Source organism: Siphateles boraxobius, unplaced genomic scaffold (assembly GCF_051911475.1).
Source record: "Siphateles boraxobius isolate OS27281-9 unplaced genomic scaffold, OSU_SipBor_1 204, whole genome shotgun sequence".
Lineage (NCBI taxonomy): Eukaryota > Metazoa > Chordata > Actinopteri > Cypriniformes > Leuciscidae > Siphateles > Siphateles boraxobius.
The window spans coordinates 1,545,769-1,570,000 of NW_027508816.1; the positions used below are offsets into that span (position 1 = coordinate 1,545,769).

Genomic DNA, 24,232 nt, shown 5'->3' on the forward strand with positions numbered 1-24,232 from the left:
TGACAGGATACTATGACTAAGATATCGCTTTCCTCTCTCAAACTGATTTATTTCCAGGAATATATGATGCACCTGAAGAATGAAACCTGTAATATATACTTGGATATTTATATGAGCAATATCACACTCATAGCCATGCGAAATGCCTCTATATCTATATCAGACGGAATACAAAAATTGTTTAATCTATAAAATGAAACCCTAATTTTACATATCTTGTAAAAAAAAAGGGGTTTTCCAGGACTTAAATATCAGAAACGAGGACTTTCCCCAGGAAGTGATGATTTTCTTCTCTTGAATGGGAAACACTGCTTAACAACTTTGGATCGAAAGCTTGTGTGAATGAATGGGCTTTCATAATGAAGACACTGGGAAAAATGAGATGTCTGATAGCAGTTTAATACAAATAAACATCACAGATAAAATATCCATTGCGAATAAAACCGTAGCTATTGGTCCCGTAACAATAAATACTCAGGGTTTTGATGGGTGTGACCATCTCATGGTCTCTTTTGGTCAGTGTGTGTGTTGGGAAAACTGCTCCCGTATCTGTGCGGTGCAGCGTTCAGAGTCCTGTATCCCTGAGGCCCGAGGCCGAAGCCCAGCCGGACCCCGGGCCCCTGGAGGCCGTACGGGAGCCGGGGCTGATGGGCCGGGAACACCAGCGGCTGCACGTGTCTGCCCGGCGTGTTGAAGGAGAACTCGGGTGGAGGACTGCTGGGTTTGGCAGGCGTGGACGTGACCGGGTTCAGCTCGGACACCACAGCTGAGGACACGTACTCGGAGAGACTGAGCGATCCGGCGCCAGAACTCAGAGACGGGCGGATCCACTCGTCCTTGAAGATCTGGACGGTTAGCGTGGAAACAAGCGCGCTCAAACGGTTGGTCACGTGAGCCAAAACCATTTGCTCATCAGCGTCTCTGCGGATGCGGACGTGGACGGAGCCAGCCTGTGCAAAAACAGTGTGAGTTACAGAAAATCCAGCTCTTAATGTTGTTTATATGTCTAGTAATGTGCTAATCCATGTGTAAATTCATAAGTCGACAGCATTGCTAAGTATTTTCTTCTTAAAACTGCAGTGAACCAAAGACAGTCTCAAAAACTCGATTTGAAATCGCTGGTGTTTCTGATGTCACAAACTACCTTGTAGCCAATCAGATCAACGTGTGATCGTCAACGAGTGGAGTTAAGGGATAAAATGATGGACTGCAGGATCTTTTATATCTATCCGAAGGCTTATGTGAGTGTTTGCTGAAGAGCTGAGAGATACTAGTATGACCAACTAGTAGTTAATCAAGAGGCAATCAGTCTTGCTTTTTGGCATCATATTATGTTACGCATGTTGTTTTTGTTTTTTTAAATGTGATGTCTAACCTGTAAAACTAGTCTTAGCAGTTTATGTAACCAGCCCCAGGCCTTGAAGACATTTCAAAGAGGATTGTTTTCAAGTAGTCGTCACTACTAGATTACTTTCACAGTGGTTCAACCACGAGAACTATCAGGATATTCAGTGGACAGACAGGTTTTGTATTTGATCTGAGCTCAAAACACGTTCCCTTCAGCTTATGAACTTATAAACACTGAAAGTGCGCAAACTCCGATCAGTGAGGCCTACGATCCATCAACTCCAAAAAGAAATACAAACCTGTGTTTAAAGGACAGAAAACAAGTTCACAAAGGATTGAATCCAATATATGGTGATAATATAGCATAATGAGAGATTTATTATATCGGTAACTTTTACCGTGAAACGCCAAATTAGGTAAAAACATTGATGTTTATTTGCTGCTGTAACTAGTAGTAAAGAGGAAGAGATGATCGGTTCTTCTGTCTCACACACACACACACACACACACACACACACACACACACACACACACACACACACACACACACACACACACACACACACACACACACACACACACACACGACTGAGTTTACTGATGAAACTGGCAGGATTTGAGAGCTGAAACTTTGATTCATATCAGCAGTATCAAAGATTACTGATATTATTGGGATTTCAGAATCGATATGGGTTCATCAAAATGATAATTTATATTATTATATTATCAACCCAAATGCAGATAATGTATAGCAATAAACAGACTAATAACTGAAAGCCAAATAAGGTAAAATTGTGCCAAAACAGCCATAACCCAAGTTTGTACAAAGCCTTTGTCAAGCAAGCATGTTTTCAGTTTATTAACAGCACGTGTGCTCGAAATCATCAGTTAGAAAGAAAATCTACACACCAAAGAGCCGAAGCCAATGGTCCAGAAGTGTTCATTTCTGACTTCAAGAACTCCATCCAGCGTGGACACCTGAAAAACATCAGGAATGAGTGATGAAGGAATGAGTGATGAAGAAGAGAGCGCTGGCAGTGTAAGGCACGAGATACAATATATTGCCAAAAGTTTTGGGACGTCTGGATTTACATGCACATGAACTTTAATGACATCCCAGTCCTGATCTATAGGCTTTAATATGGAGTTTCTCCACCCTATAGCTTTAACAGCTTTAAACTCTTCTGGGAAGGCTTTCCACAAGGTTTAGGAGTGTGTTTATGGGAATGTTTGAGCATTCTTCTAGAAGCGCATTAGTGCAACCCCACACCATAACCCCCCTCCACCAAACAACCCCACACCATAACCCCCCTCCACCAAACAACCCCACACCATAATCCCCCTCCACCAAACAACCCCACACCATAATCCCCCCTCCACCAAACAACCCCACACCATAATCCCCCCTCCACCAAACAACCCCACACCATAACCCCCCTCCACCAAACAACCCCACACCATAATCCCCCCTCCACCAAACAACCCCACACCATAACCCCCCCTCCACCAAACAACCCCACACCATAATCCCCCCTCCACCAAACAACCCCACACCATAACCCCCCTCCACCAAACAACCCCACACCATAATCCCCCCTCCACCAAACAACCCCACACCATAATCCCCCCTCCACCAAACAACCCCACACCATAACCCCCCCTCCACCAAACAACCCCACACCATAACCCCCCCTCCACCAAACAACCCCACACCATAATCCCCTATCCACCAAACAACCCCACACCATAATCCCCCTCTCTACCAAACAACCCCACACCATAACCCCCCCTCCACCAAACAACCCCACACCATAACCCCCCCTCCACCAAACAACCCCACACCATAATCCCCCCTCCACCAAACAACCCCACACCATAACCCCCCCTCCACCAAACAACCCCACACCATAATCCGCCCTCCACCCAACAACCCCACACCATATCCCCCCCTCCACCAAACAACCCCACACCATAACCCCCCCTCCACCAAACAACCCCACACCATAACCCCCCCTCCACCAAACAACCCACACCATAATCCCCCCTCCACCCAACAACCCCACACCATATCCCCCCCTCCACCAAACAACCCCACACCATAACCCCCCCTCCACCAAACAACCCCACACCATAACCCCCCCTCCACCAAACAACCCACACCATAATCCCCCCTCCACCAAACAACCACACACCATAATCCCCCTCCACCAAACAACCCCACACCATTACCCCCCCTCCACCAAACAACCCCACACCATAATCCCCCTCTCTACCAAACAACCCCACACCATAATCCCCCTCCACCAAACAACCCCACACCATAATCCCCCCTCCACCAAACAACCCCACACCATAACCACCCCTCCACCAAACAACCCCACACCATAATCCCCCCTCCACCAAACAACCCCACACCATAATCCCCCCTCCACCAAACAACCACACACCATAACCCCCCCTCCACCAAACAACCCCACACCATTACCCCCCCTCCACCAAACAACCCACACCATAACCCCCCCTCCACCAAACAACCCCACACTATAATTCCCCCTCCACCAAACAACCCCACACCATAATCCCCCCTCCACCAAACAACCCCACACCATAATCCCCCCTCCACCAAACAACCCCACACCATAATCCCCCCTCCACCAAACAACCCCACACCATAATCCCCCCTCCACCAAACAACCCCACACCATAACCCCCCCTCCACCAAACTTCACACTCAGCACAATGCAGTCAGACAAGAACCGTTCTTTCACAAATGTGTGTAGAAGCGTCTGCATGCCTAGGTGCTTGATTTTATACAACTGTGGGATTGTAACACCTGAATTCAATGATTTAAAGAGGGTCCCAATACTTTTGGCCATACAGTGTATATCTGATGAAGCACTGACCTCTCGCAGCAGTTTATCCAGCTGACCGATGACGTGAGACGGGGTGGTCTGAAAGAAGAGAGGAGAGCCGTGAGTGTGTGAAGTCTTCGCATCACACAGGTTTCAGTACACACACGTGATCACACACACCTGCAGCAGCACCTTCCCGCTGTACACACTCATCGGGTACATGGTGCCGAAGGTCATGAGGGCGATGGCCACGGCAGACGCGGTGTCCATCGCGTGATAGTTACTGCACAACAACCACACAACATCATCACATGACCAGCTGACGACATCGCTTCAGATGTGATCAGAGCACGACACATTCACAGCTAGTGCCAGGCTGAACATGATTCACATATAAGGGAGGAATTCAAAGGGATGTAGGTATAATACAATGTTATTTAATATGTGTAGTAGTAAAAATACTCTGTTGTGGTTGGATCATAGAGTTAGGCTGGGTGTTGACAAATTTCACGATTCTATTTGATTTAAATTCACAAACTTGTAATTCAATTTGATTGGATATGGATTGATTTGTATATATGTATGAGGTTCAGTGTTTTTCTCCAGTAATCTGTGAACTGAAGCTGTAAACTACAGGAATCCTGTCAGTCGCTGCATTACTGTAATATTACAGGTTACAATTAACAGCTGATCTAAAGACTAATATTTACATTACACACAAGACAGTTTTTTGTAATAAGTTTATACTCCATTTTTTTGTTTAAATATAAATATTTGAAAGGATAAACATTTGTTTTCATGATAGATTTATTCAAACACATTAAATATTGAAGAACAGGTATAATATTTTACATTATAAAGATATGATGAATGTGTAATCTAGTGCATGTCTGTATCAGAAGCTCCTCTCTACAGTTATTAATCTAGAGTTTATAGATAATGAAAGTCTTATTGAGGATAATGTGGCGTTATTGTTCTCCAGCTGTTTTATTGATTTCATGAGACATGATTGATTTAACGCGCGTTTGTTTGTTTGTTTGTGTCGTGACTGTTGAGTTTCGCTGGCTACATAGCCGGGCGTGGCCAAAGCCAGGTAGCGTACTTAATCTAGCCATTTGCTAATAATAGTTAGAAGCAACAGCAGAACAGCAGGAGAGAACATCAGTCTGTGAGTGTTTACTTTTGTCATTTGATTTTAGCGCGGCTCTTCGTTACTGTGTTTACCCTGATAAAAACGCGTGTGTTTGTTTGTGTCGTGACTGTTGAGTTTCGCTGGCTAAATAGTTGGGCATGGCCTGCTGTATTCATTAACCGGGTATTAGGCGTGTATATAACTGGTTAGTGCAACGCGGCAGCGGTCGCGGCTCCCCTCGTGTGAAGCCCAAAGAGTGTAAAGACCAGCGACTCTACCTGTGTGACTCCACCTCTAGTTAGTTAAACTAGTGTTATTGCGTAGACTCACGTCACACGTAGGCTCACTATTGGCCTATGCTGGTCATGTGTGTGATGCATGTGACGTGCAACAACAGATCATACGCTGTTGAACTAGTAACCTGACTCGAGGCCCAGAGAGAAGGAAATGAATAGTTGAAATAAAGTCGTTATTTTTGTTTCTTTTGTGCACGAAAAGTATTCTCGTCGTTTGATAAACTTAAGATTGAGCCACTGTAGTCACTTGGACTATTTTAACGATGTCTTTAATAAGTTTTCGAGGCCGGCAAGTTCAATCCCTCAAGAAGCCTATGGACTAGTATGGAGGAGTGATCCAGCTCTCAGATTTCATCAAAAATATCTTAATTCGTGTTCCGAAGATGAACGAATGTCTTACAGGGTTGAACAACATGAGGGTGAGTAAATACTGACAGAATTTTCATTTTTGGGTGAACTATCCCTTTAAATTCTTCTTGTTTATTATTTATTGTTTCCTTTCTCTTCTACAACTTTTCGTATGATCTTTCGGTTTGTGAGCTCCTTTACACTATGTGTTTTCAAATCCCTACTATTACTAACATAAGTAAATCAAATGTCACACGTCGGAAGCGGTACAATCCTAATAATCTCCGAACCCTTCCGGTGTCGTCTAATACTTTATTCTCTTTTCCTATTGGTCTCTGGAACTGCCAGTCTGCTGTTAACAAAGCTGATTTCCTTACATCTTTTTCAAGTCATTCAGGTCTCAGTCTATTGGCCCTGACTGAGACCTGGATCAGACCAGAGGACACTGTTACACCTGCTGCCCTCTCCACTAACTTCACTTTCTCACACACCCCCCGTCTGACCGGAAGGGGTGGTGGTACTGGTCTGCTCATCTCAAATGACTGGAAATTTGATCCTTTACCACCTCTGTGTGACAACAGCTCATTTGAATCACATTCAATTACCTTCACTTGTCCTATTAAAATCCATTTTGTAGTTGTATATCGTCCCCCAGGTCAACTTGGCAGTTTTTTTGGAGGAGTTTGATGTGCTACTCTCATCCTTCCCTGAACATGGTACTCCTCTCGTAATTCTTGGAGACTTCAACATCCACCTAGAAAAACCTCAGGCTGCTGATTTCCACACCCTGCTTGCCTCATTTGACCTCAAACGAGTATCTACTGTGGCTACTCACAAACCAGGTAACCAATTGGACCTTATCTACACGCGCTACTGCTCCACGGACAATACACTGGTCACTCCATTACATACCTCAGATCACTTCCTCCTCACTCTCAACCTCAACCTGCCCCAGAACACAACACACACTCCTCCACAGGTCACCTTTCGGCAGAACCTACGCTCACTTTCACCCTCTCACCTATCCTCTTTGGTCTCATCCACACTTCCTCCACCTGATCAGCTCTCAACACTAGATACTAACAGTGCAACTGATACTCTTAACATCCTGCTTGGACAACTTCTGTCCCCTTTCCTCCAGGCCAGCCCGCGCCACACCCTCTGCCCCCTGGTTATCTGATATTCTCCGCGAACATCGTACTAAACTCAGGTGTGCAGAGAGAAAGTGGCGCAAATTGAAACATCCGACAGACCTGGGTCTTTATCAATCCCTCCCCTCTTCCTTCTCTGCTAATATCTCTACTGCTAAAATGGCTTACTATCACAACAAAATTATCAATTCTTCTGACTCTCGCATGCTTTTCAAAACCTTCTCCTCTCTTCTTAACCCTCCTCCTCCTTCATCAACCCTAACAGCTGACGATTTTGCCACATTCTTCATAGATATAACAACCACCATCAGCGGCCAATTTACCAATCCACAAACTGACACACACATTTTACCAGCAAACACACACATTCTACCCTCCTTCTCTCTACTTTCAGAGGCAGAAGTCTCTAAACTCCTCCTTTCCAATCGCCCTACTACCTGTCCGCTTGATCCTATCCCCACTAATCTACTTCAAGCCATTTCTTCCTCAGTTGTACCCACACTCACGCACATCATAAACACCTCTCTTCACACTGGTACCTTTCCCACAGCTTTTAAGCAGGCTCGGGTAACCCCACTGCTTAAGAAACCCAATCTAAATCCAGCACATCTAGCAAGTTACAGACCGGTATCTCTTCTTCCATTTGTCGCGAAAACACTTGAACAAGTTATTTTCAACCAGATCTCCTCCTTTCTTACACAGAACAACCTTTTGGACAACAATCAGTCTGGTTTCAAGAGCGGACACTCAACTGAGACTGCCCTGCCCTCAGTAATTGAAGCTCTGAGACTTCCAAATCCTCAGTTCTCATCCTGCTGGATCTGTCTGCTGCTTTTGACACAGTTAACCACCAGATCCTCCTGTCAATCCTAAAGATGAAGGACATCTCGGGAACTGCACTCCAATGGTTCGAGTCTTACCTCTCAGGTAGGTCCTTCAGGGTGTTTTGGAGAGGTGTGGCATCTAAGACCCACCATCTAGCTACTGGGGTGCCTCAGGGCTCAGTGCTTGGACCACTCCTCTTCTCCATCTACATGACTTCTCCATTCAGCTAGGCTCATCATCCATAACTCCATCAAGGTCAGCTAGGAACCTTGGGGTTGTAATTGATGATCAGTTGAAATTCACAGACCACATTGCTAGAACTGCCCGGTCCTGCAGATTTTCCTTGCACAACATTAGGAGGATCAGGCCCTTCCTTCCAGAGCTACACAACTCCTTGTCCAAGCACTTGTTCTATCCAGACTATTGTAATGCTCTCCTGGCTGGTCTTCCAGATTGCTCTGTCAAACCTCTACAATTGATCCAGAATGCTGCAGCCAGAGTAGTCTTTAATGAGCCAAAGAGAGCACACGTCACTCCTCTCCTCACAAAATTGCACTGGTTGCCAGTTGCCGCTCGCATTAAATTCAAGGCACTGACGTTTGCCTACAGAACAACCACTGGCACTGCTGCCTCTTACCTAAACTCATTACTTCAGACTTATGTGCCATCCAGAAACTTGCGCTCTGCTAGCGAATGTCGTCTTGTGGTACCATCTCAAAGAGGCACAAAATCTCTTTCTCGGACCATTACCATGACTGTTCCTGCTGGTGGAATGATCTGCCTAACTCAACCAGAGCTTCTGAGTCAGTAGCCACTTTCAAGAAACTGCTGAAGACGTATCTTTTTCGGCAGCACTTGATTCAGTAATACTAACACTTTCTCTTCTATTCTGTTCTACTATAAAAAAAAAAAAACCTGCGCTAAATTATACTGAGGAGCTGAGACTTTGATTTATATCAGCAGTATCAAAGATTACTGAGATTATGGGATAGGATTTCAGAATCGTTATGGATTCATCAAAATGAGAATCGGTTAAAATCAAGAAATCAATATCAACTCATATCAAATGTAGAGTTGTAGCAATAAACAGACTAATAACTGTGAGATGAATGCTTCAGTGCAGTGTCCGTGACTACACACACACACACACACACACACACGCTCACCTGATCTCGATGAGCATGTAGGTGATGCCCAGAGCGAAGGCTCCCGCGAGGTTGATCAGCACAAACGGGTTCATCCTGGGCAGGAGAACGCTGCTCAGCGCCGGGATCAGTCCACACACACTGCACACACACACGCGACTGGGCATCATGGCTCTGTCTATCACACACACATCTGAGCATCATCACTCCGTATATTACACATGTGACGGAGCGAGACGTTCTTACCTTCGGCTCAGATCGGCCACGTGCTCCTGAAGCCAGCTGGTGCTCGCAGCTGCACACACACAAACACACACACACAAAATACTGTACATTTAAAGTTGAACAGAGGATGTCTGTGCATTGACTTTAAAGTGGACTCAAACCTCTTTTTAGATGTGATGGTGTCTCATTCACACTACTTTTTTAGGATAAATTTGAATATAATTATAAGAATAAGAATAATAAGAAGAACAACAACAATAAAACACTTATTATTAATGTAAAATAAATATTTCACAAGAATATACATTTTTACTTTACAGTGTTTTCACACTGGGCCGCAAGAGTGCTAGTGGATCAAATGTATAAGTTTAGAGAAAAGAAGTAAAGATAAATGAATGAATTAATGCTTTTGATTTAAAACAAAAAAAACTTGTTTTAATTAAATAATGTTGATTTAAATACAAATTATTAAAAGAAATATACATCTAACAGTACAGATTTATAGTGAATAGAAAAGGCTTAAATGTAACAGAAACTAAATTTTTTTTTCAACACAATATTCTACACGTTTATAATAAGTTTTTTTATTGCATAAATTGAAACTTTATATATGAAAATATAAAGCTGCTTTTTAATTTGTAGGATGGGTCCATCGCATGAGGATGATCATATTTGGGGGTCCATGGCATCTAAATTATTAAAAAAACACCCAAATTTACTATTGTAAAAATTACAATACTCATGCCTTAATTTCTTCACTTGCAAGAGTTTGTGGAAAACTGCAGTGAAAACAGATTCACAAACAATGTCTTACAAATCTAGTGAAATCTTCCAATCATACATCCACAAAAATTGTGGAAATTATACAAAATATGAAACTGGTGGCAATTGTGTTTCCTAAATGCAGAGTAAACTCCCAGATGTGTAGTTCACCGCGAGCTGATCGGCTCTGAGGAACACACCGGGTCACGAGCAGCGAGTGTGAGCAGCTCAACACACACACACTTCATTCATGCAGCCTGTTAAGTGCACTAAGCCATAGCACACATTTGATTTTAGTTCAACTAAATGATGATTTGCCAAAGCAATGGCACAAAACCCCTCATATCTAATGCCAAGAGAAGAGTACAAATATTTCTTGTTCATTATTAAACCATGGCGTGAGGTAGACGGTGGTCACGTGTTATTAACGGACACTGTGGCCAACACACCGGCAGGTCTGAGCCGTGCGAGGGCTGATTCAGGAGTGATCACTGGAGTCTGAATGACAGCAGAAGAGCAGGAGTGAGGAAGAGTGTGTGATCTTACCTTCAGACACAAACACGAACGGCTTGTTCTTGACAGACAGTAGAGTCAACAGATTGAAGAACAGAGCCACGAATGTTCCCACCAGCAGACGCCCCCTAAAACACACACACACACACACACACACACACACACACACACACACACACACACACACACACACACACACACACACACACACACACACACACACACACACACACACACACACACACACACACACACACACACACAGATCAGATGCTTTCTGAACTGCTGTTTTCTCACAGCTGACATTAATATTGTGTTTTTATTCTGTTACTGAGAGGAAAGAGCAGCACATATTTACATATTCATCTAAATGTGGGCGGAGTCATGATGTTCACTAACAGTATAATCGCTGGTCACATATTTACATATTCATCTAAATGTGGGCGGAGTCATGATGTTCACTAACAGTATAATCGCTGGTCACATATTTTACTTATTTTTTACCCCCAAATAAAGAACAATAAAGAACTGCCGTGAGTATACAAGGCCCTTAATGTGTGTGAGAGTGTATCTGTCTCTGTCTGTCTGTCTGTGTGTGTGTAAGTAGTGTCTGAGTGAGTGAGCGTGTCTGTGTGTGTTCAGTGATGGTTGTACTCACGTGTGAACCTCGGGCTGCTCCACAAAACGCTCAACACTGATAAAGAAGCAACACACAGAAAGAGAGTAACTACACACTCATCTGGGAGGTTCTGCTCAACTTCATAACATCATGTCCTAATATAATTATTCTCTAATAAACCTGGCTTTGAATATTACAGATATTGTTGATCTTTCTTCAGACGGTACGTGTTTCTCATGTGTCTGTGGAATACACTGCACCTCAGTGATACACTCATGCACTGGGATGCAAGAGTCACATGACTGTCAGCTGTAAACATGTCTGTTATTACTTGGACAATTAATACATCCATATTTAATTTAATATTAGTAAAATAATATAATATTTATTATTTGATAATTACAACATCCTATTTCAAAACTGGGAAACTGATGCGCTTTAGTTTAAATGTTTTCTGTCCAAGACATTTTCTGTCAAAATGATGATGTCATTGTAAACATGTGGAAATAACCTTATTTACATTAGATAAACATGTGATCCAGTGACTTGTTCCACTAGAGAAATGATTTATGCAAGCCATAATATATAAAAAATATTGGTAATACTTTACAAGGTTGCATAAATGTTATTTAATACATTACTGAACATTAACTAACAATCAGAAATACATTTGTTACAGTAGTTATCAAATAAATATGTTTGTTAATACAAGTACATAATATAAAATATAACCTTTGATTTTAATAATGCATTAGTAAATATTAAAATTAAAATTACCTAAGATTAGTAAATGCTTTCAAAATATTTTTCACTGTTAGTTCATATTAACAAATGGAACCTTATTGTAAACCGTTACTGAAACATTAAAAAAAGTATTGCATACCACAATAATGGCCAGAATCAAAAGTTTACGTGATAGTTTTATTTCTTCTCCACAGCTCTCACTCACTGTAGTGAAGCGATGAAGTAATATTATTATTCTAAACAGTTTCCTGCATTTCGGTATAATAAGAGTGACCACCATTAAACTGAGCGCACAGTAAAGCAGTGCAGAGGTCAAGCATTTACTAAACTACTTCTGGAGCGCTCCTCATAAACTCACAGATGTGGATTCAGATCCTGGAGTTTGGCATAAAACAGTAGTAATTGTAAAACAACTACTGTCTGAATAAAGCTTTTATTTAGAAACGCTTCTGCTCCTCTTCTGTAAGCTGTGTTGGACAAAAGCATAACCGTGACTGTTAGTGCTCGACAGAGAGGAGGAAACACTGACTCATCACAAGTGTTGTTGTGTATCACTCGTACGAGTGTGTGTGTGTGTGTGTGTGTGTGTGTATCAGCTGAATGTGGACCTGATCTTTATGATGTCCAGATTCCCACAGCAGGAAATATTGAGCGGATCAAGTTCTGCAGAGACGCAGGATCTCACCTTTCCTTCAGGATGAAGAGCGATCCCAGCTGAACCAGCACAGTGGAGGAGAACACCGCCAGCACCTCACAGCGCACGAAGCTGACAAACACACACACACCATTACTGGAGCTGAAGCACTCTCACACACACACACACACACACACACACACACACACACACACACACACACACACACACACACACACACACACACACACACACACACACCATTACTGGAGCTGACGCACCCTCTCTCACTCACTCACTCACTGACACTCACTCACTGACACTCACTCACTGACACTCACTGACACTCACTCACTGACACTCACTCACTGACTCACTCACTGACACTCACTCACTGACACTCACTCACTGACTCACTCACTGACTCACTCACTCACTGACACTCACTCACTGACACTCACTCACTGACACTCACTCACTGACACTCACTCACTGACACTCACTCACTGACACTCACTCACTCACTGACACTCACTCACTCACTGACACTCACTCACTCACTGACACTCACTCACTCACTGACACTCACTCACTCACTGACACTCACTCACTCACTGACACTCACTCACTCACTGACACTCACTCACACTCACTCACACTCACTGACACTCACTCACTGACACTCACTCACTCACTGACACTCACTCACTCACTGACACTCACTCACTCACTGACACTCACTCACTCACTGACACTCACTCACTCACTGACACTCACTCACTCACTGACACTCACTCACACTCACTGACACTCACTCACTGACACTCACTCACTCACTGACACTCACTCACACTCACTCACTCACTGACACTCACTCACTCACTGACACTCACACTCACACACTCACTCACTCACTGACACTCACACTCACTCACTCACTGACACTCACACTCACTCACTCACTGACACTCACACTCACTGACACTCACTCACACTCACTCACTCACTGACACTCACTCACTCACTGACACTCACTCACTCACTCACTGACACTCACTCACTCACTCACTGACACTCACTGTCACTCACTCACTCATTCACTGACACTCACTCACTCACACTCACTCACTGACACTCACTCACACTCACTCACTGACACTCACCAACTGACTCACTCACTGACACTCACTCACTGACACTCACTCACTGACACTCACTCACTGACACTCACTCACTCACTGACACTCACTCACTCACTGACACTCACTCACTCACTGACACTCACTCACACTCACTGACACTCACTCACTGACACTCACTCACTCACTGACACTCACTCACACTCACTCACTCACTGACACTCACTCACTCACTGACACTCACTCACTCACTGACACTCACTCACTCACTGACACTCACTCACTCACTGACACTCACTCACTCACTGACACTCACTCACTCACTGACACTCACTCACACTCACTGACACTCACTCACTGACACTCACTCACTCACTGACACTCACTCACTCACTGACACTCACTCACTCACTGACACTCACTCACTCACTGACACTCACTCACACTCACTGACACTCACTCACTGACACTCACTCACTCACTGACACTCACTCACACTCACTCACTCACTGACACTCACTCACACTCACTCACTCACTGACACTCACTCACTCACTGACACTCACTCACTCACTGACACTCACTCACTCACTGACACTCACTCACTCACTGACACTCACTGTCACTCACTCACTCATTCACTGACACTCACTCACTCACACTCACTCACTGACACTCACCAACTGACTGACACTCACTCACTCACTGACACTCACTCACTCACTGACTGACACTCACTCACTGACTGACACTCACTCACTCACTGACACTCACACTCACTGACACTCACTGACACTCACTCACTGACACTCACTCACTCACTCACTGACACTCACTCACTCACTCACTGACACTCACTCACTCACTCACTGACACTCACTCACTCACTCACTGACACTCACTCACTCACTCACTGACACTCACTGTCACTCACTCACTCATTCACTGACACTCACTCACTCACACTCACTCACTGACACTCACTCACACTCACTCACTGACACTCACCAACTGACTCACTCACTGACACTCACTCACTGACACTCACTCACTGACACTCACTCACTGACACTCACTCACTGACACTCACTCACTGACACTCACTCACTCACTGACACTCACTCACTCACTGACACTCACTCACTCACTGACACTCACTCACTCACTGACACTCACTCACTCACTGACACTCACTCACACTCACTGACACTCACTCACTGACACTCACTCACTCACTGACACTCACTCACACTCACTCACTCACTGACACTCACTCACTGACACTCACTCACTCACTGACACTCACTCACTCACTGACACTCACTCACTCACTGACACTCACTCACTCACTGACACTCACTCACTCACTGACACTCACTCACTCACTGACACTCACTCACACTCACTGACACTCACTCACTGACACTCACTCACTCACTGACACTCACTCACTCACTGACACTCACTCACTCACTGACACTCACTCACTCACTGACACTCACTCACACTCACTGACACTCACTCACTGACACTCACTCACTCACTGACACTCACTCACACTCACTCACTCACTGACACTCACTCACACTCACTCACTCACTGACACTCACTCACTCACTGACACTCACTCACTCACTGACACTCACTCACTCACTGACACTCACTCACTCACTGACACTCACTGTCACTCACTCACTCATTCACTGACACTCACTCACTCACACTCACTCACTGACACTCACCAACTGACTGACACTCACTCACTCACTGACACTCACTCACTCACTGACTGACACTCACTCACTGACTGACACTCACTCACTCACTGACACTCAGTCACTAAATGACACTCACTCACTCACTCACTGACACTCACTCACTCACTGACACTCACTCACTCACTGACACTCACTCACTCACTCGCTGACACTCACTCACTCACTCGCTGACACTCACTCACTCGCTGACACTCACTCACTCACTCGCTGACACTCACTCACTCACTCGCTGACACTCACTCACTCACTCGCTGACACTCACTCACACACACTCTCACTCACTCGCTGACACTCACTCACTCACTCGCTGACACTCACTCACTCACTGACACTCACTCACTCACTGACACTCACTCACTCACTGACACTCACTCACTCATTCACACTCATTGACAATCACTCACTGACACTCACTCACTGACACATTGACACTCACACTCACTCACTGACACTCACTCACTGACTGACACTCACTCACTCACTGACACTCACTCACTCACTGACACTCACTCACTCACTGACACTCACTCACTCACTGACACTCACTGACACTCACTCACTCACTCACTGACACTCACTGACACTCACTCACTCACTGACACTCACTCACTCACTGACACTCACTCACTCACTGACACTCACTCACTCACTGACACTCACTCACTCACTGACACTCACTCACTGACACTCACTCACTGACACTCACTCACTGACACTCACTCACTGACACTCACTCACTCACTGACACTCACTCACTGACACTCACTCACTCACTGACACTCACTCACTCACTGACACTCACTCACTCACTGACACTCACTCACTCACTGACACTCACTCACTCACTGACACTCACTCACACTCACTGACTGACACTCACTCACACTCACTCACACACACTCACTCACTCACTGACACTCACTCACACACACTGACACTCCCTCTCACACACACTGACACTCCCTCTCACACTAACACACTAACACACTCGCACTAACACACTCGCACTAACACACTCGCACTAACACACTCGCACTAACACACTCGCACTAACACACTCGCACTAACACACTCGCACTAACACACTCGCACCAACACACTCGCACCAACACACTCGCACCAACACACTCGCACCAACACACTCGCACCAACACACTCGCACCAACACACTCGCACCAACACACTCGCACCAACACACTCGCACCAACACACTCGCACTCACTCACTCGCACTCACTCACTCGCACTCACTCACTCGCACTCACTCACTCGCACTAACACACTCGCACTAACACACTCGCACTAACACACTCGCACTAACACACTCGCACTAACACACTCGCACTAACACACTCGCACTAACACACTCGCACTAACACACTCGCACTAACACACTCGCACTAACTCACTCGCACTAACACACACGCAATAACACACACGCACTAACTCACTCGCACTAACTCACTCGCACTAACTCACTCGCAATAACTCACTCGCAATAACTCACTCGCACTAACACACACGCACTAACACACTCGCACTAACACACTCGCACTAACACACTCGCACTAACACACTCGCACTAACACACTCGCACTAACACACTCGCACTAACACACTCGCACTAACACACTCGCACTAACACACACGCACTAACTCACTCGCACTAACTCACTCGCACTAACTCACTCGCACTAACTCACTCGCACTAACTCACTCACACTAACTCCCTCACTTACACTAACTCACTCACTCACTCTCTCACTCACACTAACTCACTCACTCTCACTAACTCACTCACACTAACTCCCTCACTTACACTAACTCACTCACACTAACTCACTCACTCACTCACACTAACTCACTCACTCACACTCACACTAACTCACTCACTCACACTAACTCACTCACACTCACACTAACTCACTCACTCACTCTCACTTACTCACTCACTCACACTAACTCACTCACACTAACTCACTCACACACACACACACCAAACTGAATGTAACGAGGATTAGGCTGTGAGGCTCTTCACTGTATAGAGTCCTAAATCACGTGTGATTCTCACAGAACTCACAAATTTCAGAACTGTTGCATAAAGTATTTATGGCACTGGAAAGATGTTTCACAAGCAGAGCTAGTTCTGTTAACAGTGTGATCTACTGAACACGCTGCACTTCTGCCCCTCACAGCCTCATTCTCATTCCTTTAAAAAGAGAAGTCTGGATCTATCGGCTTCCACAAACGTCAGAGTCACATGGTCTACTTTACGGTACTTTATTCACTTTTGGGTGATTTTACTATGGTATCAGTATCGACATCATAAACTCTGCCTTGCATGCGTGTCGAGCCATGAAAAGCTTCGACAGAAGTGTGGAGAGAAAGCTATCAGAAAAATGGTTCTTACCCAAACGAGTAGAGTTGACTGGGCTTCTTCACGGTCACCCAGAAACTCAGCAGACATGTGATCAGACTGAGGGAGACGCCACACATTACACACACTCACACCACTTCAAAACACTATTCAACTATTTTAAATATTTGAGGTCTGAAACTCACATTATTTATAACACAATGAGCTCTTATATGATTCCTAGTGTCATGAGGCCTTTAACATCTACAGAGCAACAGCTAATTGCTTCATGTTCACGTCACAATCTTACGCTGTGTGCTGATTAGCCTACACATGCTAGCGAGAGTTGTTCCTGTTGAACTAACACTTGTTGAGTGCGTCTGTGGTAAGATTAATTCAGCTTTGGCTCAAAAACAACTATGATAATTCAATAAATCTGCAGTTTTCTATCATCACCAGTTCACATCCTCATCAGATTTGTCCTGACTGAGAAAAGCACTTTAACTTCTACAAATATGGCTACTTTTGGGATTATTTTGCACGGTGGCGCTGCCACACAAACATGTCATAATAACGAGATGTTATGTCGTTTTAACGACATCTTTTCTCATAATAACGGGATGTTACGTTGTTTTAACGACATCTTTTTCTTGTTAAAACAACATATTTTCTCGTAATAAGGACATATGTTGTACAGTGATGTGTAATATGCCTTTATCCAGAGGATTTATATAGCATATAAATTTATCACACTTTCACGTTCGAAGAGTAGAAGCAAATAGCACAAAATACCTTCCGCTGCCTGTATCAATGGCAGAGCACATAACACAAGATTGTTGTGATTTATTGATGTACAGTTCATCGCAGACAGCCTTCATCTAAACCAAACGTTTTGTGGCCATGGGCCGCTTCTAAGGTAGAACATGTTCCAAGGACTCCTCATAATCAGCCCATAGCAGCGATTACACCAAAGTTAGTGTGTGGATGGGAGTAATAAACACATTATAATTGTTTAATTGCGTATCCCCATTTATATGCACTTTATAATAAATCACATATCATTTTAACGGCATATCTCGTTATTACGAGAAAAGATGTTGTTAAAACGACATAACATCGTTATTACGACATAATTGAGTGTTAAAAAATAATATGTATGTGGCGGCGGCGATGTGCCACCGTAATTTTGGGTACTTTTCTAAGCAAATAGTGGTTTATTTAGATGCTTTTTCAAACATGTTAATGTAAGTAATAATTCAACTTCGAGATCTAAAGATGTTTTGTTTGACTTGTGCAACAGGTGAATCAAAACGGAGCAATAAATTCAATTTTTTTAAACATCTATTTTTATGCACAAAAATATTGTGTGTTCTCAGCACTGGTCCACCACACAACACTCAGACTAACATGACTTTACATCATTAACATCAGAAACGCAAGTGTAAATGTGGAGCAAGCTTATATATATATATATATATATATATATATATATATATATATATAGTGTGAATATGGGAAAGGACACTTACCTAAAGAACTCGAAGATGGTGAGGTATGTGTACGCGGTCAAGGCTGAAACAGAAGACAGATATAGTGTTCAGAACAGTGTTTTACAGTACACGTGTGGTCAGTGTTAGACACGAGTGAGTGAAGCTTGGGAAACTCCTGAGGTTTCCTGACGGACATTGGGCTGTGCAATTAGTCGAATTTCGATTTTGGCTCCCAACGATCTCCAAAATAGTACAATCGAGTAAAAACAATTATTTTGCCATGTTCTGTTTTGCAAGAACACTCTTATTTTGTCTTGTGTTCTGAATGACTCACGCACGCGCACATCCGTCCCTCCCAAAGCTAAACTCTCTCAGCCTATACAGTCATAAATTGCAAGCACAATAAACTTCACAATAACAATTAGCTAATTTAATATAGACTGGAGTGAGACCATAGTCGCGATATATTTCTGCTCGATCACTGTAGCGCCTCAGTTCAAGCGAACGGCAGCGCGCGCGCACATGACCTGATCATCTGTTGTTCCGCTTTACAGCAGGAAACACATCGAGAATGAACACAGGGAACGGCATCAACACTTGTCTGCTTGTCCGGGAAAATGGGATTTTTAAGTTTCAAGTGAAAGAGTTTTACTTGCCCGACCGATCGAAACACGAGATGGTTTTGATCTTATACAGTCAGTGTAAACAGAGATCGGTAATGGATAGTTTCTGGAAGCTGCGCTGCCTGTCTATATGTGAGAGAGACATTAGTGGAGAAATCAAAACAAATGAGCCTAACAGCTCACACAAAAACTCACAGAAGAAACATACTGAGGCAGAAATGTTGAGTTTTTTTTTTAATAATATATGATATAAAGTAACATAACACCACTAAGCGCTGTTCTATAATATCACGATTGCAAATGTTACATTGAATTTAAAGTTTAATAAAAAAGTAGCCTAGTTTATATGTAGTAACTTACATTTTAGATGCAATATTGACTGGTTTTGTTCTATTTCACAGACGAAAATAGTTACAAAAGAAAAGCAACACTAAGCGCTGTGTTTTGTTACTGAATGATTCATTATTTTGAACGAATTGTTTTAGTGAATGACTCAATGATTCATTTATTAAGACGGTCACTTGCAGCCACCTATTGTTTAAAGGTATCATTGATTTTATTTTTTATTTTATTATTTGTTTAAAAATTAATCTCATCATATTTTTACAGTTGTAATTTTGCAGTGTAAATTAATTTATTGATAAAAGCCATTTTTATGAAAACTGAATTTGATCAAATGTAAGAATTTGACATAACATATTTAGTAAGGATAAATAAATTGTCCTTTATAAAGGTAAATAACGCCCTGGTGACCCCCTACAACTAATTACTTTGTAAACATGTCACCTTTTTCACCACTCGTGAGTTTGCAGGTCTGTTTAATAGTTCAAAAAGCACAATAAATGTTAAAATTTCGATTTTTTTTAAGAATTGTTGAAAGGTGTCTTTTAATAAATGCAACACGTTCCCAAAGTCATGTGAAATAATCGTGTTACATAATCGTGTTTTCAATACTGACCAAAATAATCGTGATTATGATTTTTCCCATAATCGAGCAGCCCTAGACGGACATCACTGAGACGGTGAGCTTTTCCGCCGTGTGTCCACCAAAGCACTATCTTCCTTTTCAATGGTTTTCAATGGGACCGCAGAATGAATTGAATGCCAGGAAAAGCACACAAAACACATCTAAAACAGGAAAGAGCTTTGAGATCGACTGTACAACTACATTTGACAAGAAATCTGAGGTATATTTCTACACACTGCTGAAGCCACAGAACAGAAGTGAATGAATCGCTGTGATTCACAGAAACAACTGGATCCAGAGAAATGTGGTTATAATTTTGAGTCTATATGCTGAATTATGGGGTAAAATCATACCCATATATTGTATTGTTCTATATTAAATGTACAAATCATCAATTAAATATTTACCATTGTATATTCTGCATAATCGGATGTTTTTAAATAAACAATGGAAAAAAACTACACAAGTTTTATGGCTGGGTGATATGATGATATATATGACACTGATATAAGTGATCACATGGATATAGACCTATATTGTATTTATATAAAGCGTTCACAGGCAAATTTGCTTTATGTATTACCCCGGTGTTGAAATGAGGCTCATATAAATATCAGGAAACTTGTCAATATTCATCATCACTGGATCTTTGAAGATATTGAACACGATATTGAAGAAAAGTGCGATATGTGATAACTCATTAAATAATGCGACATTTGATATGCGATACGATAATGCTTAAAGTGTGTAAACTTAAATTATCTTTAAAATATATTTAAATTGTATAACCTACATACATGTTTCACATTCTCTTTGTGACAGTAAAACATCCCTTCAGTGAACGGTGTTGTACTGACGCATAATATCAGTGAAGCGCCTGTATATCTAAAGTCTTTGTCCAAACTCATGGTGACATTAAACCGCCGCTCACAAACCTGCCATCAGCAAAACAGACTGAAGTAACTGTGGAAGTAAAATAATGACAAATGTTTTTGAAACAAAAAAGCTTGTTGAATTGCACAACTTGAAAGATTAAGCATTGCATTAACCGTGCTTGCTTTTTAATGTATTGCATTTTCATGGGCTGAAATTCAATATAGTTATACATTTAAGCTGTGAATATTTCAATTCACATCATTAAAAATTCAATCATCCATATTCACCTTTCAGATTTCACTTCCAAAATATTCTAGTCTGTTTAAAAATACAACCTATAATTTCCAAGAGGCAATTTTCAGTCCGTTTTATTTCGCTGTATAAATTCAGTGGTTCAAATTCGACATTTCACACCCGGGATCTGCAGGAAAAGCATTTTTAATGATAAAAATGTGTGTGAAGTGTTTTGAATAGAAATATTCACAGCTGAAATATACGACCATGTTCAATCTCAGCCCATAAAAAGGCAAGCCCTAAAAAAACGCAGTTCATTGAAAAGCAAGCACGGTTAATGTTTTCAAGTTGTGCAATTCAACAAGCTTTTGTTTCAAAAACATTTGTCATTATTTTTCTTCCATAAATCAGCACATGATCTGATGAGCGGAGTCTGAGTCTCAGTGTAAGTGTGTGGAACGGGTCGCACAACTGAAGCACATCAGCGCAGGCACATCATAACTTCTGTAACGTCACAAGCGGCCCTAAATCTGCCCTTAAAGACACATACGCCAGTGTTGGCTAACGGCTAATGTTCACAACACTGTTTTACCACAGATCCGCGCGGTTCTCTATAAGGAACCCGAGACCTGAATCCGTGACCGGAGGGAAAGTATGGCGTAATGACAGATGAAGCATGAATAAACCCCGAGCGACGACACAGAATACACACACTCGTGTAGAATACAGCGCTCAGATTAAGGAGACTTGTGTATGTTTACAGAGCTAATCGATGAAGAAGAGGAGCAGATGAAGACGCAGTGGTAAACCAAGCCCGGATCTTTATCTGAATATTTAATAAGAGCATCCAAACACATCTGATCGTCCTCGAACCCTGACCTTCAGTCGTCTCGCTGCGGCCTCATGGGAGCGGAGCGCCATTAGCATCAGGAGCCTGCTAGCGTCGCGCGAGTATCCGCTTTCTCTGCTAGCTGCTGCTGTCGGTACAGCAGATCTGCAAACTGCAGCGCTCAGCTGTCATTGAGTTCAGGAACACGTATCGAGCGGCTCGGCTCCGGTGTCTGTCCACGCGGCACATTAAAATAACAATAGATCGCTCCAGATGTAAACTAAAAGCTTTATTGACAAACTACAAGCTAACACCTGGCGGGAGGAAGTGGCGAGTCAGAGAGTAAACCGAGACCGAGAGAAAGACTGATGCTCCAATAGATGCTCCCAAAGCTTCCCGTCACACACACACACGCGCGCACGGACACACACACACACACACACACACACACACACACACACGGACACACACACACACACGGACACACACGGAGAGACACACACACAGGCACATACACGGTCACACACAGACACACAGACACAGACACACACACACAAACAAACCACAGCAGATCCACATCACAGAGCACGGACGGACACACGAACAGACACACACAGACTAGGGGTGGGAGATATTGACAAAAATGAATATCTCGATATCGATATTCATACGATATTTTTGCAATCCTTCAAAGAAATGTGTGCAAACTGGTAAAGAAGTTCCAGTTGGTCTTTTGACTTGCTGCATTTGACCTATTATTGTATAGAATTACTAGTACATAAAGATATGAGACATTATTGATTTAAAGACTCCTAAACTTTTTAAATAATAAAATATTATTCAATAAGTCTTGTTCTCGTATATTTTTAATAGGGGTGTAACGGTTCACAAAATTCACGGTTTGTTTTGATACGATACAGTGGTGTCACGTTCGGTACGTTTTCGATACAGCAAAAATAAAGAAATGCCATAGAAATTTCCTATTTATTGAAAGAAAAATTATTTTTAAATAAGTGTGAGTTTTCCTACATCATGAAACTTTTAGTTTTATAAATGGGGGTAATCTTTGAAGGATGAACAAATAATGTTTTGGTCATCACATTAAAAATAACATTTAAATAACATTTGAGTTTTGAAGTGCTGGAAAAAGATGTGTGACGTACTTGAAAGCATATAATATTTCTGCCAAACATGGCTACAAGTTAGTGTTACTATATTAAATCCATGGTGAATGATCTGTGGACTTAAAACCTATAACTAGTTCATTCATGGAACAATGTTTCTCCTGGTTTCCACGTCAGCGCTGTTTGATCAGTCAATAATGGAGAAATTGTAACGCTTCTCACTA

At 42.8% G+C, this 24,232-nt stretch overlaps 1 protein-coding gene across 1 annotated transcript in view; it reads right to left on the bottom strand.

Moving 5' to 3' along the window:
- Nucleotides 1-383: 383 nt before the first annotated feature.
- The window catches only part of slc30a6 (solute carrier family 30 member 6), a 32,018-nt gene continuing 8,169 nt past the window's right edge, over nucleotides 384-24,232 (bottom strand). The window contains exons 5-15 of the mRNA XM_077237574.1: nucleotides 19,395-19,437; nucleotides 17,920-17,985; nucleotides 12,645-12,725; nucleotides 11,255-11,290; nucleotides 10,630-10,724; nucleotides 9,343-9,391; nucleotides 9,118-9,237; nucleotides 4,380-4,482; nucleotides 4,251-4,298; nucleotides 2,257-2,325; nucleotides 384-950 (exon numbers count right to left, since the gene is read on the bottom strand). Coding sequence (XP_077093689.1) covers nucleotides 501-950; nucleotides 2,257-2,325; nucleotides 4,251-4,298; nucleotides 4,380-4,482; nucleotides 9,118-9,237; nucleotides 9,343-9,391; nucleotides 10,630-10,724; nucleotides 11,255-11,290; nucleotides 12,645-12,725; nucleotides 17,920-17,985; nucleotides 19,395-19,437 — 1,160 coding nt within the window. The 3' untranslated portion in view covers nucleotides 384-500. The remainder of the gene's footprint in view (nucleotides 951-2,256; nucleotides 2,326-4,250; nucleotides 4,299-4,379; nucleotides 4,483-9,117; nucleotides 9,238-9,342; nucleotides 9,392-10,629; nucleotides 10,725-11,254; nucleotides 11,291-12,644; nucleotides 12,726-17,919; nucleotides 17,986-19,394; nucleotides 19,438-24,232) is intronic.